The 20425-nt window shown below is 46.3% G+C and overlaps 1 protein-coding gene across 3 annotated transcripts in view; it reads right to left on the bottom strand.

Moving 5' to 3' along the window:
• Nucleotides 1–4592: 4592 nt before the first annotated feature.
• RFWD3 (ring finger and WD repeat domain 3) overlaps nucleotides 4593–20425 on the bottom strand; it is a 56604-nt gene continuing 40771 nt past the window's right edge. For all 3 annotated transcript variants that reach the window (XM_039502795.1, XM_039502794.1, XM_039502793.1), the window contains 5 exons: nucleotides 19698–19848; nucleotides 17146–17322; nucleotides 11200–11414; nucleotides 10490–10707; nucleotides 4593–6248 (listed from right to left, as the gene is read on the bottom strand). In XM_039502795.1, coding sequence (XP_039358729.1) covers nucleotides 6105–6248; nucleotides 10490–10707; nucleotides 11200–11414; nucleotides 17146–17322; nucleotides 19698–19848 — 905 coding nt within the window. In that variant the 3' untranslated portion in view covers nucleotides 4593–6104. The remainder of the gene's footprint in view (nucleotides 6249–10489; nucleotides 10708–11199; nucleotides 11415–17145; nucleotides 17323–19697; nucleotides 19849–20425) is intronic.

Genomic DNA, 20425 nt, shown 5'->3' with positions numbered 1-20425 from the left:
CAAAGCCATGGACTGATGTGCGTCTGTACGGGAGCTGGATACACCGGGAGAAGAGAAAAAGGGGTGGGTGTATGGATCAACTGGTTAGGGTCCAAAAACTAGGAGAGGGACCTCTTTTCTCCTCCCGCACAGAAAATCAATCATCTCCCACCCGGACCACGGTGGGAAGGGAAAGGCCCAACCTACACAGTGTTGTACTGTATCAGAGGGGTAGCCGTGTTAGTCTGGTTCTGTAGAAGCAGCAAAGAATCCTGTGGCACCTTATAGACTAACAGACGTTTTGCAGCATGAGCTTTCGTGGGTGAATACCCACTTCTTCGGATGCAAGTAGTGGAAATTTCCAGGGGCAGGTTTATATATGCAAGCAAGAAGCAAGCTAGAGATAACGAGGTTAGTTCAATCAGGGAGGATGAGGCCCTGTTCTAGCAGTTGAGTGAAAACCAAGGGAGGAGAAACTGGTTCTGTAGTTGGCAAGCCATTCAGTCTTTGTTTAATCCTGAGCTGATGGTGTCAAATTTGCAGATGAACTGGAGCTCAGCAGTTTCTCTTTGAAGTCTGGTCCTGAAGTTTTTTTGCTGCAGGATGGCCACCTTAAGACCTGCTATTGTGTGGCCAGGGAGGTTGAAGTGTTCTCCTACAGGTTTTTGTATATTGCCATTCCTAATATCTGATTTGTGTCCATTTATCCTTTTCCTTAGAGACTCACACACAACTATTTCAAATTTGATGACAATATATATCTCCAGATCAGTGGCACCGCTATGGGCACCCGCATGGCCCCACAATATGCCAATATTTTTATGGCTGACCTGGAACAATGCTTCCTCAGCTCCCGTCCACTCACGCCCCTTCTCTATCTACGCTACATTGATGACATCTTCATCATCTGGACCCATGGGAAGGAGACTCTGGAAAAATTTTACCACGATTTCAACAGCTTCCACCCCACCATCAACCTCAGCCTGGACCAATCTACACGGGAGGTCCACTTCCTAGACACCACGGTGCAAATAATTGATGGTCACATTAACACCACCCTATACCGAAAACCTACCGACCGCTATGCCTACCTTCATGCCTCCAGCTTCCATCCCGGGCACACCACAAGATCCACTGTCTACAGCCAAGCACTGAGGTACAACCGCATCTGCTCTAACCCCACAGACAGAGACGAACACCTACAAAATCTCCACCAAGCATTCTCAAAACTACAGTACCCGCTCGAGGAAATAAGGAAACAGATCAACAGAGCCAGACGGGTACCCAGAAGCCTCCTACTGCAAGATAAACCCAAGAAAGAAACCAACAGGACTCCACTGGCCATCACATACAGTCCCCAGCTAAAACCCCTCCAGCGCATCATCAGGGATCTACAACCCATCCTGGACAATGATCTCACACTTTCACAGGCCTTGGGTGGCAGGCCAGTCCTCACCCACAGACAACCTGCCAACCTGAAGCATATTCTCACCAGTAACTGCACACCGCACCATAGTAACTCTAACTCAGGAACCAATCCATGCAACAAACCTCGATGCCAACTCTGCCCACATATCTACACCAGCGACACCATCACAGGACCTAACCAGATCAGCCACACCATCACCGGTTCATTCACCTGCACATCCACCAATGTAATATATGCCATCATATGCCAGCAATGCCCCTCTGCTATGTACATCGGCCAAACTGGACAGTCTCTAAGGAAAAGGATAAATGGACACAAATCAGATATTAGGAATGGCAATATACAAAAACCTCTAGGAGAACACTTCAACCTCCCTGGCCACACAATAGCAGATCTTAAGGTGGCCATCCTGCAGCAAAAAAACTTCAGGACCAGACTTCAAAGAGAAACTGCTGAGCTCCAGTTCATCTGCAAATTTGACACCATCAGCTCAGGATTAAACAAAGACTGTGAATGGCTTGCCAACTACAGAACCAGTTTCTCCTCCCTTGGTTTTCACTCAACTGCTAGAATAGGGCCTCATCCTCCCTGATTGAACTAACCTCGTTATCTCTAGCTTGCTTCTTGCTTGCATATATAAACCTGCCCCTGGAAATTTCCACTACTTGCATCCGAAGAAGTGGGTATTCACCCACGAAAGCTCATGCTGCAAAACGTCTGTTAGTCTATAAGGTGCCACAGGATTCCTTGCTGCTTCTACAGTGTTGTACTGGTAGAGTTGCTAGTTTGGGATGTGATTTTATCCTGATCTAACAATGAGGAGTTGTTGTGGCACCTTACAGACAAAAAAATTTACTTGGGCATAAGCTTTTGTGGGCTAAAACCCACTTCATCAGATGCATGGAAGAGAAGGTTACTCACCTGTGCAGTAACTGCTGTTCTTCAAGATGGTTGTCCCTGTGCTTGCTCCACTTTTAGGTGTTTGAGTGCCCCTCCACTTCTAGTCAGAGATTTAAGGTAGCAGCGCCCTGGTTGGCCACGTATAGCACATGCATGCTGCTCTGAGTGGGTACTGCGTGCAGCCAACCATCCCCCAGTTCCTTCTCTGCCGCAGAGGATCAAAGAGAAACTCGGAAGCAGAGGGGAGGAGGGGAGTTAGTGGAGCATCCACAGGGGCAACCATCTCAAAGAACATCAGTTACTGCACAAACTGATTCTCCTTTGAGGAATGTCCCTGTGGGTGCTCCACTCTTAGGTGCCTATGGAGCAGTGCCCCTCAGTGGAAGGAGGGGCTTCAGAGATGTTTACTGAGTAGTGGATAACAGAAATTCTCTGAAATGAGCGTCAGCAGCCAATTGCTTCTCTATGGCGTAATGTCTGGTGAAGGCGTGGGCTGATGCCCAGGTAGCTGCTTTACATATACCCATCACTGATCTATCTTTAGAAAGGTTATTGATGTGGATATAAGCTCTGGTGGAGGGCATGTGAAGAGCTGGGGGGAGGGTCGGGTCTAGGTCACGTTTGCAGTAGCATAATTGGATGCACTCCGATATCCATTTTGAAAGTTGTTTGGAAATTATTAGTCCTTGAGATCATTCCACTGTGGAAACGAAGAGTCTGGTGGATTTTCTGAATGTCTTTGTTCTATCTATATAGAACGTGAGTGCTCTACAAACATCCAAAGTGTGAAAAGATGCTTCCCTGCTGTCAGCGTGCAGTTTTGGGAAGAATACAGGTAAGTAGATGGGCTGGTTGAGATGGAAGGATGGGGCCACTTTAGGTATGAATTTCAGATGTGGGAGAAGGGTTACCTTGTCCTTGAGCAATATGGGGTAAGGTGAAGTTACTATCAGGGCACCTACCTCTCCAACCCGTCGTGCCGATGTAATTGCGACTAGGAAGGCGACTTTCATGGACAAGTGTAATAGTGAGCAGGTAGCCAGAGGCTCAAAAAGGTTTGCCCATGAGGGTATGGGGAAATAAGTTAAGGTCCCACATAGGGGTAGGGTCTCTTGACTGTAGGGTAAGTATTCTGTATACTCTTGAGGAAGCGTTTAGTGAGAGGATGCCCAAATATAGTGCAGGCCATCTACTCTGGAATGGAAAGTTGTGATTTCAGATAAGTGTACCCGGAATGAACTGATAGAAAGTCTCGATTTTTTTAGGGTCAGCATATATTCAAGTATTGTGGGTAATGGAGTCGTTTGAGGGACAGGGCGCATTTTACACCCAGCGATTCCGTACTGCTCTGTACAGTACTCTATTTATATAATTTTTTTACACCTGTCCCCAGGCACTTGGCACTGCTCTGTATACCCAGCCGCAGAGATAGTACTACCAACATCGCAAACAACGTCTGCCAAGACGACGACAGACAGGCAATCCACCACGTCCCAACCATCTACTTCTAGACAGGCATTTTGAAGTGTTTGGTTGAGGGCATGAGAGCCCCTCAAATTTCATTGCCGCAACCATTTCTTGATTCCAGTCCTTTTGGAGATGGTTTAACACTTTTCTATCTGGACTGGGCAACCATTACATCGGACAAATGGGTTCTGGAAATTATACACAAGGGCTATTCCATCCCCTTCACCTCTATTCCACCAACCCACCCCCATTCCCCATCCCTCTTCAGGGACCCTTCTCACGAGCACCTACGACAGCGGGAAATAAATCACCTCGTGCAACTCGGTGCCATAGAACCTGTACCTTCCAAATACAGGAGTTTTTCTTCTCCTGCTGAGAATAGCTCATCTTAATTAACTAGCCTCTTAGAATTGGTTGGGCAACTCCCACCTTTTCATGTTCTCTGTATGTATATATATCTTCTTACTCTATGTTCCATTCTATGCATCTGATGAAGTGAGCTGTAGCCCACGAAAGCTTATGCCCAAATAAATGTGTTAGTCTCTAAGGTGCCACAAGTACTCCTGTTGATATTGATATGGAAGCCACCACAGGGGATTCAATTTTCACATTACATTCACTAGAGCCTCTATTAGTAAATATACCTGAAACTCCCACATCCAATCTGGAAGTCCTATCAAATGTAGGGATTCTTGCCAGAGTACACGGAGCCTTGTTTATATTCATCTAGATGGAAGCACATCTCTGAAGCACACATTTCACAGGGTCAGACAGTTACATCAGCAGAAGCAGGTTCTATAATGATAAATGCTTTATTTTTCACATCACAAAAATAGAGGAACAAAATATCACACAGAAAAATAGATACAATTAAATGGAGAGGTATATATTTTACATAATCTTATTTTTAAAGAGGCGATGCACAAAGGAAATTCATATCCCTGCAAGTTTTAGAAAGGAAAGTTGTTCTGTGGATTTAGATAGTGACACATTAGATCTGGTAACATAAAAGATGCCGTTTACACAGACTGCATGCAAGGAACAGTGCCTGGGGACAGGTTCCCCATACAGAGAAACTGTCTTGCAACTTGTGTAACATTCTTGATAGTTTGCCTTTGGCAAATACAAATTCGAAATGTAAATCCTGTTCATCCCCAAGTCAGAAAGTGAAATGTCCTTACTCACAGGAACTGAGAATCCGTCTGCACACTTGGCACTCAAACCCCTTGGCTCACCCCCCACCCCACCAACTCTTTATGGGGAATTCCGATTCAGACTCATGTCTAGGATGTGCAGAATTGTGCCACAGTCAAGGATGACTGGGACCATTCTGTGACCCTCTGGTGAAAATCAAACCTCAGGAAATCCCCAACAGTTTTTGTTGAATTTGGAACAAAGCAGCCAACATTTTCTCTTTCTTGTTTTTCAATTCAAATGCTGTTCAGCCACCTGAGCCTTAGGCAAGGTTAACATGAATTGCAACTACCATCAAAAGGCACAAAAAAGTCTCCCCACCTCACCCTATTGCCAACTTTCCCCAGACAAAAGACAGTTCTATGATGTTTGGACTGCGCTGCGCCTAAAGAGGAGGCAAGGTTCATACTATACGCATATGAAAATGCAGAAGAAAAGTGTTCTCACTCCAGTCCCACAGCTATCTTCTCCGTGGCAAAGACTAATGACACAGAGTTGGCTTTACTTGATTGATGGAAAAGCCCCACCAAGCTTGCTTTGCCCAGAAGCCTCAAAAAGAGCATAGGAACAGCTGAGTAAGTCCTTTACAGGACATGCCCACAACATTCCTGGGGAAATGCCCATCCAAGTACAAGGTAGCAGCCAAACTGCTACTTAAAGCCCCTTTCTTCATGCAGCAAGGGCAGTAGGACTGCAAAGTACAGGGGGAGTCTCAGATGTTCCTTTCCTTTGGGTCATTCTCTGAAGGGGTTTGCAAGTCCCAGCACTGTGTTAGTGTTTGGGGGGGGAGGGAGAAGGAGTTATAACACTGTGCAGCTGGAGACAGGCCAAGAGTGAGCACTACATTGAGGCAGGCTGCCAGTTTGCCTGAGAATAGAGAAAACTGACCTTGGGATCAACTGAAGGAATAAGGACAGATAAAAATTAGGGTAGGGGAGAAATGCTCCAGGCACCAGTGTGTCCCCGTTCCTGAATGCACCAACATGAGAGGTGCCGTGGCAGTTCCTGTCCTGTGAGCAACACATGCAGGAAGGCCAAGCCTGGGGCCATACTGTTGTGGTGGGACAGCAGGGAATTTGTAGTTTAGCAGCACATTTTGGAAGCTCCTCTCTGTGGAAGGCTTAGAGAGCCTTTTTCACTCCCACTTGTAGAGCTTCACCATCTTCTCAGTGAGAGTGGCCAGGAAGTTATTGCGGTTCACTGTGAAGGGGCAGATGTCCAGCACAGGTAAGTCAGTTTGTAGCTTCTGCAGTAAGGAGCCACTTCCAGCATCCCACACCTGTGAAGTACAAAGGGTCAGTCACCACAGTTCTCACCTCCCACTCAGCCTTATTTCTAATGTTGCTGGTGGGAAGCAGCCCCCTCTTCAGAGAAACATCCCAGATAGCTTAGCCATTTCCAACCCCTTCCCCAGCCTGCCGAGACTCACTTTTGAACCAATAAGCCTGCCATGAGCCTCCCCTCTGGAAGGTCAGATAATCAGGGACATGAGTTTAGAGGTGCCACCTAAATGTGGCTGTGCAAGGTGCTGCTATTCAAAACAATTCTCATAAAAACCAGTCCGTCCAGAAGTGGTTTCAAGATGCCATGAACAGAAAGTGCAAGGTTTAGGAATACACGAACAACTTGATACAGGAAACACTTCATTGTAAAAATGGGCTGGTGCAGAAGCAGCAGGGCCAGCAATGCCAAGTGTGATCAAAGATGAGAAATAAAAATGAAAACAAGTTCCTTCACTGTCACACTGACAATGTTAAGACAATTCATCTGTAAGGCAAGAGCTGGATGACTCAAGGAAGGGCAGGCTAGTGGAAGAAATTAACGCATGTTGCTTCCAGCAACTTGCATCTCCCGCTTAGGTACCCAACAAGAATGTGGGGGTAGGTTGAACTAAATTAATAACCCAAGTGAGGTAAGACTGTGCTGCTTGTGGGCTAAAGCTAGTCTCTGGCATCCTAGAGCTGCTGGGGTAACTTCCAGGCCATAATCCTGTGTACTTTTTGTAAGGGGAAATTAATTGGTGCTGGAGACAAGTTAGAACTGTTAGCAGGACAGCTGATGGCTGACTGCACCAGAGAAGGATGCTCTTTGAGCCAAAGGCACAACCAAGTACTGAAGTGGGAAATGTACGATGCCTGAGTGACAGCACATATATGGGAGAGCTGGTCTGATCAGGGTGCACTGGCTAAGCAACACGACTGACTGAAGGAGAAGGCAAACCCTGTCCTCCCACTCTCTGCTTCTCTAAGCACTCCACTTCAGTCTTCCCGTTGTATTCTTGGGAAACCACATGCATACAAAGCCACATGCACTCTCCCTGATGTGCTATCTAGGCAGCAGATAGCTGGACAAAGACAGAAGAGAAACGGAGTAGCGGTCTGGGCTGACTAGACTATTTGAAAAAGCTTGCACGTTTTCTTCTCCAGTCTTAGGTTGGACGTGCAGGTCAGGCAGTGTAAGCAGGATGTAAAAGCAGGTCGGGAGTTAGTCTGGTGGGCATTAATGCCCTGATCCTGCAAGCTACTTTGCACTAGGGGCTGCAGGTCTCAGACAGAGCCCCAGGGAAGTTAACATACAAAGCAGAAGGTAGACATAATCACTCACTTCTGTGTTCTTCGTAGCCGGTGCTAACTCAGGGAAAATGGAAAGTGAGCAAGGCTGGTCATTTGTGATGAGGCAGTCTGATTTCTGCTTTTTAAAGTTTCTTAAAACATGTCCCATGGCTCAGTAATCCTGTACAAAATTCCTTTAGCTTGCATTTCCCACAAAAATTATATAAATTCAACACTTACTTCTGCAAAAGTCATCTTCCAGACATGAACCAAATGTAGCCAGTACTGCCTAAATCAGGGGTGGGCAAACTTTTTGGCCCGAGGGCCACATCTGGGAGGGGAAATTGCAAGCAGGGTCACGAATGTAGGGCTGGGGCAAGGGGTTGGGGTACAGGAGGGAGTGCAGGATGTGGGAGGGGGTGCGGTGTGCAGGAAGGGGCTCAGGGCCAGGGGTTGGGGTACAGGAGGGAGTGCAGGATGTGGGAGGGGGTGAGGTGTGCAGGAAGGGGCTCAGGGCCAGGGGTTGGGGTACAGGAGGGAGTGCAGGATGTGGGAGGGGGTGAGGTGTGCAGGAAGGGGCTCAGGGCAGAGGGTTGGGGTGCGGGAGGGAGGGAGTGTGGGATGTGAGAGGGGGTGCGGTGTGCAGGAAGGGGCTCAGGGCCAGGGGTTGGGGCAGAGGAGGGGTGCAGTGTGCAGGAAGGGGCTCAGGGCAGAGGGTTGGGGTGCGGGAGGGAGGGAGTGTGGGATGTGAGAGGGGGTGCGGTGTGCAGGAAGGGGCTCAGGGCAAGGGGTTGGGGCAGAGGAGGAGTGTGGGGTGTACAAAGGGGCTAAGGGAAGGGGGTTTGGAGTGCAGAAAAGGGGCTCAGGGCAGGAGTGCACAGTGCAGGAGGAGTTCGGGGTGCGGGCTCTGGCCTGGCGCTGCTTACCTGGAGCAGCTCCAGGGTGGAAGTGGCGCTCAGTGGGGTTCAGGCAGGCTCCCTGCCTGCCCTCGCCCTGCACCGCTCCCAGAAGCAGCCAGCACCATGTCCCTATGGCCCCTGGGGGAGGAGAGGGGAGCAGAGGGCTCTGCATGCTGCCCTTGCCTGTGGGTACCTCACCTAGGGTGACCATATGTCCCGATTTTATAGGGACAGTCCTGATTTTTGGGTCTCTCTTACATAGGCTCCTATTACCCCCAACTCCTGTCCCGATTTTTACACTTGCTGCCTGGTCACCCTAACCTCACCCGAAGCTCCCATTGGCTCAGGTTTCCTGTTCAGGAAGGTGGGAGGTGGTACCTGCAGGCGAGGGCAGCACACAGAGCCCTCTGCCCCCACTCCTCCAGGGACCAAAGGAACATGGTGCTGACTGCTTCTGGGAGCCGTGCCGCCACGGGGGTGGTAATCCCACAGGCCAGATCCAAAGTCCTGACGGGCTGGACCTGGCCTGTCGTTTGCTCACCCTTGGCCTAAGTCCTACCCAAAAAACTGTGCTTCCGCAGAGTATTCCTGTTCCTTGATATGTGGTTATGTGTACCATTAACAGAAGATCTATAAACCCACGTAATTTAGGAATATTACATGCTTCATAAGACCTCTATTTATCAATAGTGTGTGTGTGTGTGTGTGTTATGATTACTCTTATTGGAAAGAATTTTAGTAATACTATTTAATGCATTAAAAAAAAATCTTGTGCACAGATTTTGCAAGGGGAGGGGATTTAAATTAAAACTGATTTTTTCCTAACTCCCCCCCCCCCGCCCGCTTTAATAATAGGATATGGAGCCTCTCACTTCTGTGACAAGTTCAATTCCAGCCTAGGTTTACTGTGACTATGAGCTACCAACTAGCAGCTCTTCAGCCTATGGGAGATAATGGATTGAGACATACTTTCCCACCTGTTCAGGATCTACAAGAACCCTTGTTGTTTGTTTCAGAGAAGACATGGAGAATGAACCATCTTCACTCCTAGAGATGATCCCTGCAAGTCAGTGTTTAGTCACATTGACAGGGCAATGTGGATGAAGCAGTATAGCTTCTTGTGCTTTTCTCTAACCACAGAACAGTTACATTAGTCTCCAACAGCTGTTACACCTCTACCCTGTTATAATGCCACCCAATAGAACACACATTCAGATATAATGCGGTAAAGCCGCGGCCCGGGCTTTATATCGCGGTAGAGGTGTATTTTATTGCTCCCAAGGAAGGCTGGATGGACCAATTCTCTATCAGACCCCTTATGTAAGCAAGAGGTTTGCTCTGAGGCTGTAGCCATAGCATTTTAAACGTATCTAAATGCCAAGGTACGCTCTTACCTTGGAGGCTGAAGTCCTCCTTCAACCTCAGAACAGACACCACACAGATGGCAGCAGCACAAGTCTTCCTCCCCATCCCCTGCCAACCTGTCTCAACCCTAACCTGATGGGACCATCTCTAGGAGGGACGTTCATCGCTGGGCTGCCATAGACCATATTGTAAGAAGTGATGTTGCAGCTCAGCAGGCTTGAACTCTTCCCTGTGAGCTGGTACTGAGCTAGTGTGCCGGCATGCTGCTACTGTAAGTGGCACTGTCCCGGCAGGGCACCATTTGTACAACATGACGTTCTCTTTGGAGGAAGGTGTTAATTCCTAGGCCATTGCCAGAGTCTATCATGGCTAATTACATTCTGCCTACCTACATTCCTTCAGTAGGAAGCAGGGACAAGTTTACTACAGGAGCAACCTGCCTATGTTTAAATTAAGGACACAGCATTTAGTTTTGTGCATTGCTGGTTTTCGGTCTAAAGCAGTATCTCCAAATTGCCAGGGAGTTAGCCAGTCCCACAAGCAAAGTATGGAAAGTTAATGTACACACAGACACACACACCTCCCTGCCCACTCACCTGTTACCCACAATGCAAGTTCCATCACACTGGATTTAACAACATTGGGACAGATAAGGTTTCCCTCCTAAGCACTGCCTGGTGAAAATGAAAGGAAAAAGGAAATACCATGGCAGAGTTTGAGGCCTCATCGCCAGCGCACACCAAGATGCTGCCATCCTCCTCTGGACTCCGAAAGATGGCATTTTTGGTCAGCAGTTTGCAGGTGGGCCCAGCACTGAATGTCTGAACTGGGTGACAGGAGCAGACCATGTCGACAGATGCATCCATCAGTTGGCTACAGGACAGTTCCATCACCACACAATGCAGGCAATTGTTGCTCTTATCTGTGGGATGTAGACAAAGGGTAGCTCCACTGACAAGCTGAGTCACTTGCCAAATACAATTTTCCCCAATGTACAGTAGCCTCTCCAGGAAAGGGACAAAGAGACGAGAATCCTAATACAAACCCACTCAGGGTCACCACAGGAATGGAAGCCCTAGGCAAGAGGTGTTGTTGGGCAAAAGAAACAATCCATTTGCAGCCAGGCATACCAGGCTTCTCCTCCCAACCCCATTCTCAGCAGCCTCTCTTCTGTACATGTGCAGCCGCACAAAAAGCTTTCCTGTGTCCAAGGGGAGACATGGTACTAGTGTGCTATCCAGGCCTTCGCCTTTGAAAAGTAAAAGCATAATTTCTGCTATGTTCTCAGCTCTCAGCCTTCCAAAGCTGCCACCAAATCCTGGCACCTTGCAGGGGCTTAGGTGGCAGGGCAGAATTACGGCAAACTGATAAAAGCGCTGCATAGAAGGTGCTGTACTTGCACACAATTACTTACTAGGCCTGTAAGTTGCAAGGCAGTGCCGAGTGCTGATTTCAGTCTGAATATCGATGCAGCCTCCAGGCTCTAGAGGCAGATGGTGAGGTCGGTAGGAGTTGCTGGCCTTCCGTTCCCAAAAGCAGCCTCCTTCTAAGCTCCCAGCTACTACTCCACCGTATGGCAGTGTGGTGGAGGCCATTCGGGGCAGGTAGGACAGGGACACCACAGGACACCTGCAAGGAGAATTTTCAAGAGCCTGTAACATGAGCATTCAGCTTTAACACTTCCGAGCCCTTTTCCAGAGTCTTGATTTCTCCCAGTTGCACTTTTCAAGGGGGGTTCACAGTCAAGTTTCTGATAATTAGCTCTCTTCATCCTTGAGTAGTTAACGTAAGTGATCAGAAGCTTTTGGACAAAAATTAAGCAACAACTATTGCTATAAAATGCTCCCTTGAAAGACACACCCAATTGGATTTAGCAAGCATGTGAGGATGGTAGCATGAAATTAAACACAGAATCATAGAATTGTAGGTCTGGAAGGGACCTCGTGAGGTCATCTAGTCCACTCATGGCAGGACTAAGTATTATCTCGACCAGTGGTTTTCAAACTTTTTGTATTGGTGACCCCTTTCACACAGCAAGCCTCTGAGTGTGACTCCTCCCTTATAAATTAAACAGGGTGGTGGGGAGGAATTGTAATTTAATGGGGGCTTAGGGCTATCAGCCCCACAGACCTGACAGCTCACAACCCCCATGTAACCACCTTGTTACCCCCGAGGAATCATGACCTCATCTGAGAACCCCTGATTTAGACCATCCCTGACAGGTGTTTGTCTAATCTGCTCTTAAAAATCTCCAATAATGGAGATTCCACTACCTCCCTAGGCAATTTATTAGGGCGTCAATTAATCACAGTTAACTCACACGATTAATTCAAAACAATTAATCGTGATTAATCGCACTTACAACAATAGAATACCAATTGAAATTTATTAAATATTTTTGGATGTGTTTCTACTTTTTCAATATTGATTTCAATTACAACACAAAATACAAAGTGCACAGTGCTCACTTTATATTATTTTTATTACAAATATATGCATGTAAAAATGATAAAAGAAATAGTATTTTTCAATTCACCTCATACAAGTACTGAATTGCAATCTCTTTATTGTGAAAGTGTAACTTACAAATGCAGATTTATTTTTGGTTACATAACTGCACTCAAAAACAAAACAGTGTAAAATGTTAGAGCCTACAAGTCCACTCAGTCCTACTTCTTATTCTGCCAATCGCCAAGACAAACAAGTTTGTTTACATTGACAGGAGATACTGCTGCCTGCTTCTTATTTACAGTGGCACCTGAAAGTGAAAACAGGCGTTTCCATGGCACTTTTGTAGCCGGCACTGCAAGGTATTTACATGCCAGATATGCTAAATATTCATATGCCCTTTCATTCTTTGGCCATCATTCCAGAGGACCCGCTTCCATGCTGGGATGCTCATTAAAAAAAAATGCATTAATTAAATGTGACTGTACTCCTTGGGGGCGAGAATTGTACATCTCCTGCTCTGTTTTACCTGCATTCTGCATATATTTCATATTATAGCAGTCTCGGATGATGACCCAGCACATTTGTTTTAAGAACACTTCCACAGCAGATTTGACAAAACGCAAAGAAGGTACCGATGTGAGATTTCTAAAAATAGCTACAGCAGTCGACCCAAGGTTTAAGAATCAGAAGTGTGGTCCAAAATCTGAGAGGGATGAGGTGTGGAGCATGCTTTTAGAAGTCTTAAAAGAGCAATACTCCAGTGCGGAAAACTACAGAACCCGAATCACCAAAAAAGAAAATCAATCTTCTGCTGGTGGCATCTGACTCAGATGATGAAAATGAACATGTGTCGGTTCTGATGACCGCTCTGCTTTGATGAACGCTCTGCTTTGGATCATTATCAAGCAAAATCCATCATCAGCATGGAAGCATGGCCTCTGGAATGGTGGTTGAAGCATAAAGGGACATATGAATCTTTAGTGCATCTGGCACGTAAATATCTTGCAATGCCAGCTACAACAGTGCCATATGAACGCCTGTTCTCACTTTCAGGTGACATTGTAAACAAGAAGCAGGCAGCATTATCTCCTGCAAATTGTAATCAACTTTGTCTGAGTGATTGGTGACCAAGGAGGAGGACTGAGTGGACTTGTGGGCTCTAAAGTTTTACATTGTTTTATTTTTGAATGCAGGTTTTTTTTTTTTAAACCACATAATTCTACATTTGTAAGTGCAACTTTCATGGTAAAGAGATTGCACTACAGTACTTGTACAAGGTGAACTGAAAAATACAATTTTGTTTTTTACAGTGCAAATATTTGTAATAAAAAATAAATATAAAGTGAGCACTGTCCACTTTGTATTCTGTGTTGTAACTGAAATTAATATATTTGAAAATGTAGTAAACATCCAAAAATATTTAAAATAAATGGTATTCTATTGTTTAACATCATGATAAATTGTGATTAATTTTTTTAATCGCTTGACAACCCTACAATTTATTTCAGGGATTAACTACCCTGACAGTTAAGAAAATTTTCCTAATGTCCAACCTAAACCTTGCCTGCTGCAATTTAAGCTTCTTGTCCTAACCTCAGAGATTAAGGAGAACAATTTTTCTCCCTCCGCCTTGTAACATCCTTTGTACTTGAAAACTTACGTCCCCTCTCAGTTCTCTCTTTTCCAGAGTAAACAAACCCAATTTTTTCAATCTTCCCTCGTAGATTAATGTTTTCTAGACCTATAATAATTTTTGTCACTCTTCTCTGGATTTTCTCCAACTGGTCCACATCTTACCTGAAATGTGGTGCCCAGAACTGGACACAGTACTTCAGTTGAGGCCTAATCAGTGCAGAGTAGAGCAGAAGAATTACTTCTTGTGTCTTGCTCATAACAGTCAATACATCCCAGAATGAGGTTTGCTTTTTTTGTAACAGAGTTATACTGATGACTCATATCTAGCTTGTGGTCCACTATGACCCCCAGATCCCTTTCCACAGTTCTCCTTCCTAGGCAGTAATTTCCTGCTTTGTACATGTGCAACTGATTGTTCCTTCCTAAGTGGAGTACTTTGCATTTGTCCTTATTGAATTTCATCCTATTTACTTCAGACCATTTCTCCAGTTTGTCCAGATCATTTTGAATTTTTATCCTATCCTCCAAATCACTTGCAATCCTCACAGCTTGGTATCGTCCACTATCTTTAGAAGTGTACTGTCTGCAACATCTAAATCACCAATGAAGATATTGAACAGAACCAGACCCAGAACTGATCCCTGTGGGACCCCACTTGATATGCCCTACCAGCTTGACTGAACCACTGGTAACTACTCTCTGGGAACAGATTTCCAACAAGTTATGCACCCACCGTATAGTAGCTCCATTTAAGTTGTATTTCCCTAGTTTATTTATGAGGTTATGTGAGACAGTATCAAAATCCTTGCTAGAGGCAAGATATACCACACAGAATATCAGGTTTGGAAGGGACCTCAGGAGGTCATCTAGTCCAACCCGCTGCCCAAAGCAGGCCCAATCCCCAGATTTTTGCACCAGATCCCTAAATGGTCCCTTCAAGGACTGAACAAATAACCCTGGGTTTAGCAGGCCAATGCTCAAACCACTGAGCTCCATTATCTTTCCAGGTACTGAAGTTAAGATGAGTGGTTTGTAATTCCCTGAGTTGTCCTTATTCCCCTTTCTATAGATGGGTACTATTTTGCCCTTTTCCAGTTCTCTGGAATCTCTCGTCTTCACGACTTTTCGAAGATAAGATAATCACTAACGGTTCAGATATATCCTCATGTACTTCCCCATATCTGAACTAGCAAGGGTGAAATAAAATCCAGAGAGGTAATGATCTTAGTGTTTCAGGGGCTTATGCCCCAACTTTCCTCTATCAAAACAAAAAAATGTAGTCCCATAATCAGGGCCCTACCAATTTTATAGCTGTGAAAAACATGTCACTGACCATGAAATAAGCCCTTCCCCATGAGATCTGATCTCCCCAAAATCAGATGGATTGGGTAGGGACAGGACTTGTCCTTCCCCTGAAAATTATCAGAGGGAGATTAGACGCACCTCCATAGGCAACGTAAAAGTGAAGGTGGGCTCCAGGCTTCTACCCCCCATGGCTCTGGTCAGGGCTAGGGGCTGCTCAGGCTCCAGCAGGGACTCGGGGCTTCCACCCCTGTGGCTCCTGCCTGGGCTCAGAGACCTGGGCTGGGGGCTGCCACCCCCCACAGCTCCTGCCTGGGCTCTGGGTGCTCGAGCTCCAGGGCTTCTGCTCCCTCTCCCCCGTGTCTCCTGACCAGGGTCAGGGACCTGGGCTGGGGGCTACCATCCCCTGCAGATCCAGCCAAGCTCGGGGCTCCCCCACACCCCGACTCCTGTCCGAGCTCCAGGGCTGCTTCTGCCATCTGTCCCCATCCCCCTCCCCCACAGCTCCTGCTCGGGCTCTTGGTGCTCAAGCTCCGGGCTCCTGCCCAGGCTCAGGGCTGCCCACCCCTGCGTAGCTCCCCCCCGGGCTCAGGGACCAGAGCTGGGGGCTGCCACCCAAGACTTGGGGCTTTTGCTCCCCATAGCTCCTGCCCTGACTCCAGGCCACCCAGGTTCAGGGCTTCTGTCCTCACTCCTGGCTCCTGCTCGGGCTTGGGGCTTCAGCACCTGCTGGGGTTCAGGGCTTCCATCCTGTGGCTCCTGCCAGGGCTGTGGCACCCATTTTTCAAATTGTCCGAGGCCCCAGTACTGGCCCCAACTAGCAGCTAGGAGCCCCTAGTTGGGGCAATCCCCAGTGCTGCTGGGAGATCTGACCTACCTCCACCTCTGGGAGCCTCTCCAGCTGCAGGAAACTCTGCAGCTACGGCCTTCAGAACTGAGCTCCGAAGGCAGTACAGAAATGAGTATAGCAATCCTGTAACCCCCCTACAAAAGCTTTGGGACCCCACCCACAATCCCCTTTTAGATCAGGACCCCACAGTTATAACACCCTGAAATTTCAGATGTAAACATCTGAAATTGTGAAACTGACCAATTTTAAGACCCTGAGGCTGTGAAATTGACCAAAGTGAACCGTGAATTTGGTAGGGCCCTATCCATAATGATGGACATGTAGACATGCCATGTTCCAGGACTGTGGGTAACAATTTACTAATCCTGTAAGAGGTGACCGTATGTCAAAAGGCTGCAATGCCCAAAGAAGCACTTGCAAACACTTTAAAGGACCTGCTCCACCTTGCAGCATTACAGGAGCATCAGAGCCAAAACACTAAGGGAACCCTGAAGAAAACTATTTGTATCTTGGCACTATTCCTGTGTGCTGGGCACTGTCTCTCCCTGGGAAAACCTTTTGTACGCCACAACACATATATACTCAGAACATGTCTCTTAACGTGTTTAGAAACCAATCATCAAACAACTTGTCCCTGATACCTATGAAAGAGGACAGTAGGGAGGCAGAACTAATTAGTCACATTAACCCTATGCCCTTCCCAGAGTCTAATACCTTATACCAATAGAAGTGCCAAGTTGTGAAGAGAATCCAATAGTACTCAGAGGCTCAAACTCAAGTTGCCTGGTATAAGACTTCTCAGCATGCTCCAGACATTGGCAAGCATAACCCGTTTTAGTGTCCAAACTATACCACACAGCTCCCAGGGAATCCTGACCAGACATTTGTACTAATGTTTAACTCTCAGGTGCAGAACTGCAGAGGTGACAGTATCTCAGATTGTTGCATCCCTGCTCCTGGTTCTGAATCTGCCCTGAGCTATGAGCCAATATTTTTACAGCTTACCGTCAACATGCACAAAAGATGCTGTTTAATCAGGCGATTATACTCACCTGTGTAAGATGCTACGTTTAACTTGCAGTGCACTTGTGAAATTCTGGGATAGAGAGCGTGAAACCATACCTGGACTTCTGAGGGGCTAGTTCCTGGACATGAGAGCTTGTGTCTCTGAGATCATACACCAGGATAGAGCCATTGACAAGCCCAGCATAGATATAATTGGTATCATCAAGGCACCAGCAGCAGCTCCACACAGGGCGGCCAGCATTGTATGACTGGACCACAGTATTTGTTGTCAAACTGTGGAGGCAAAGGAATATGTTGACAATGCAAACGTATACTGTGGGATGAGAAGACTCAGTGTAACACACCAAGCCAACAAATCTAGAATAAAACTCTGCTAAGGAACTGAATAGTAGGCTGTTCCCCACTACAGATTTTAATCCCCGTACTCCAGAAAAGAGTCTGAAGAATATAGATAGTATATCACTGTGAAACTGTCAAAAAGCATAAAGATTTAGCATTCCACCAAAGCATACACAAAGCTGAAACAGGTAAAATACCTCCTCTCTTTGACTTTTTGGGTTGATTCTAGGGAATAAAAATCACTTTATATTGGCTGCAGGGATAGAGGTTTCAGACTGAGATCCTAACTGCTTTGTTGGGAGAGCAGGGTTAAATTACTTGTCTGGAAATAGGAGGAGAAGGCATTGCACTGTGGTCCCAGAATACTGTATATCCCAGAAACTGGGAGCCTCGTTCTTTAGGATTCCTCACCCTGCTTAGTTATTCTCTTCTGCCTGTTCATTTGGAGAGGGCTCAAGTTCTGAGAAACAGCATTTAACACATAAAGGAACTGTTTTAAGCAAGTGTTAGAGAGTGAATAGGGTAAACAAAACAATATAAGTACACACACACACACACACACACACACACACGCAAATATGAATGTCAAAAAAATCTTAATAGTTCGCAGAACACTGCCAGTGGGGGAGTGTATGCTGTGTTTGGGAGAAGGCAGAGGAGCTGAAACAACAGCTGAGGCTGGCGTCACTGAAGAAACTGGAAATTAAAGTGGATTTTGCATGGAGGGATGTATCAGAGACGTGGCAAATTGAGATCTAGTAGGGGTGAAATATAAAGATGATATCAAAAAAGGGAATCTGTAGAGTCATTCACCCAAGATACCCACAACAGATATTCTGCACAGAAGGAACCACCTGGGGCAGGGGGGAAGTCAGGTGACCCTGATGAAGATTCCAATAGTTGGGAACCAGACAGCAGTGACTTATGTAGAGAACAATGTGTTATGTTTTCTTCCACATACCAGAACAGGAGATGTAACAAAAAGGACAAAGTACATCCTGGAGATTTCTTATTAGGTGTATGCAAATGGCAACAAGTGATTAGAGAAGGGAGGCTGACATAGTCAAGCAACCTGAGGGACCAATGCAGGGAAAGCGAAGAGTAGGTTGACGCAGGCAATCTTCTGAGAGAACATTCTGGTATCAAGCAAAAGTGAAGACTGGATACAACTTGTTCAAGACCAACTGATGGACGTATCGGTAGTGTAAAGAGGAAGGTTTGGGTATCAAGCATTGGTATAAATTCTGTGATGAGTGGCAACTACTTGCATTAAACTGTCTCCAATTATGCAAGAGTACCACCTTACAGGCTCAGAACTTACACACTAGCTTTGAAGTAGGCAGGAAGGGGGAACTTGTTTAACTCAAAAGTATCTGACATATTCCACCATATAGACAATAGGAATGGGAAAATTAGAATTAAATTAATCTCTTATTGCAAAACAACCTTACTTTCTTAACTATGTATACATGTATGCCAAGAACATGAAGAACTGGAAGAGACATCGACCTCACACCCTAGAGGGCATAACGGTAGCCTGTCCTAACTGAAAAGAGAAATGTTAAGTCGAGTAGCACTGGATCTCAAGAGGTTTAGTCAGCCAGTGAGAAATACTGATATAGGTAGTAAGGAGACAAAATACCCCAACATCACAACACCCAATGGGCATCTGCTACAGACCACCAGGACTGGAGGAATACATCCCACCTATCCTGTGGGATTCCTCTACCCCAACATGTTCTTTTAAGTCTCCCAGCCCAGCTGTAGAGATGTATTGTTCCTACATTACTGGGACAGAAGTTCTCAGAAGTGCTGTTTGGTGCTCTGTCCTTGTGCTTCAGGTGTGTGCAGCTCAGCCTTGATTAGAAATTTCAAAACAGAGCAACCTTCTGAGGAATAAGGAACAGACCGAGGAAAATAGTAAAAACCCTGATCCTAGATCAAAGAGAATCAAGCAGGAAGTAAGTCACACTAGCAGATACTGTTACACCTGTACCACAAGATACAGCTGATCTGTGCTGGCTTACTTTCAAAGCTGTACCCAACAGAGATGCCACTGGGAGAAGGTACCAGGAAAAGGTAGGGCCATAGTCCCTTCCTCATTCAAGGGACTAGGAAGTGAGAACAAGTCATTAGGTTAATGCCCACATTCCAGAGGATGAAGCTCAAACTGAGATCTGTTCTCAACTCCCTGCAAGAACGAAAAAATAGATGCTCCAAAGCACACACAGGTGAGCTAGAGATAAAGCCAAACCCTGGAAAATGTGAAGGGCAGATGGGGTGGACTGCCCCTGTTCAGCAGCACACACCTGGTAAGTTTGAGCGTGTGGTCCAAAGCAGCAGACAGCAGCAAGCCATCTGTTCGATTACTGAAGGCCAGTCCCCGGATCTGCTTACTGTGGATGGGAATGTACTGACTGCTCTTCAGGTTGGCAGCACTCATCATCTTAACGCCACAACCTGTCATGAAGAAAGAACAAAGCTCAGTCAGTCAGATTCTGTGTATGCTGGTGACTACATCTAATTATTGGGGTGTCTGGCTTTAACCCATAGTCTCACTTCAGAGCTACAGTATCTATGCTGAACTTGTGGGGAGAAATGTGCACAGGAAGGGTAAGTATCTTGTTCTGGAGATCAGTCACTACAGAACTCCTTATTCTGCTCTTCCAGGCGTTCTGGTCAGTGTGACAGAACTCATGAGAATTTCAGCATTAGTATCATGATCTGTCAGTTGCTCTCGACCCAGGTCCTAGATATTCTAGCCAAATTAAACAAATCCCAATGTTCAGTGTGGCTGGAGCTCTATACAGGATGATAAAATACGTGGCTCTGGGAAGAAGGATAAAGGAGTTTGAGGCGCAAGTGGTGTTCTCATCTATCCTCCCTGTGGCAGGAAAAGGCCAGGGTAGAGACCGTCAAATCGTGGAAATCAACGAATGGCTACGCAGATGGTGTCGGAGAGAAGGGTTTGGATTCTTTGACAATAGGATGGTCTTCCAAGAAGAAGGATTGCTAGGCAGAGACGGGCTCCACCTCA

Source organism: Mauremys reevesii, linkage group 16 (assembly GCF_016161935.1).
Source record: "Mauremys reevesii isolate NIE-2019 linkage group 16, ASM1616193v1, whole genome shotgun sequence".
Taxonomy (NCBI): domain Eukaryota; kingdom Metazoa; phylum Chordata; order Testudines; family Geoemydidae; genus Mauremys; species Mauremys reevesii.
The sequence above is the reverse complement of the archived record's forward strand: the minus strand, read 5'-3'. Positions and strand labels throughout refer to the sequence as shown.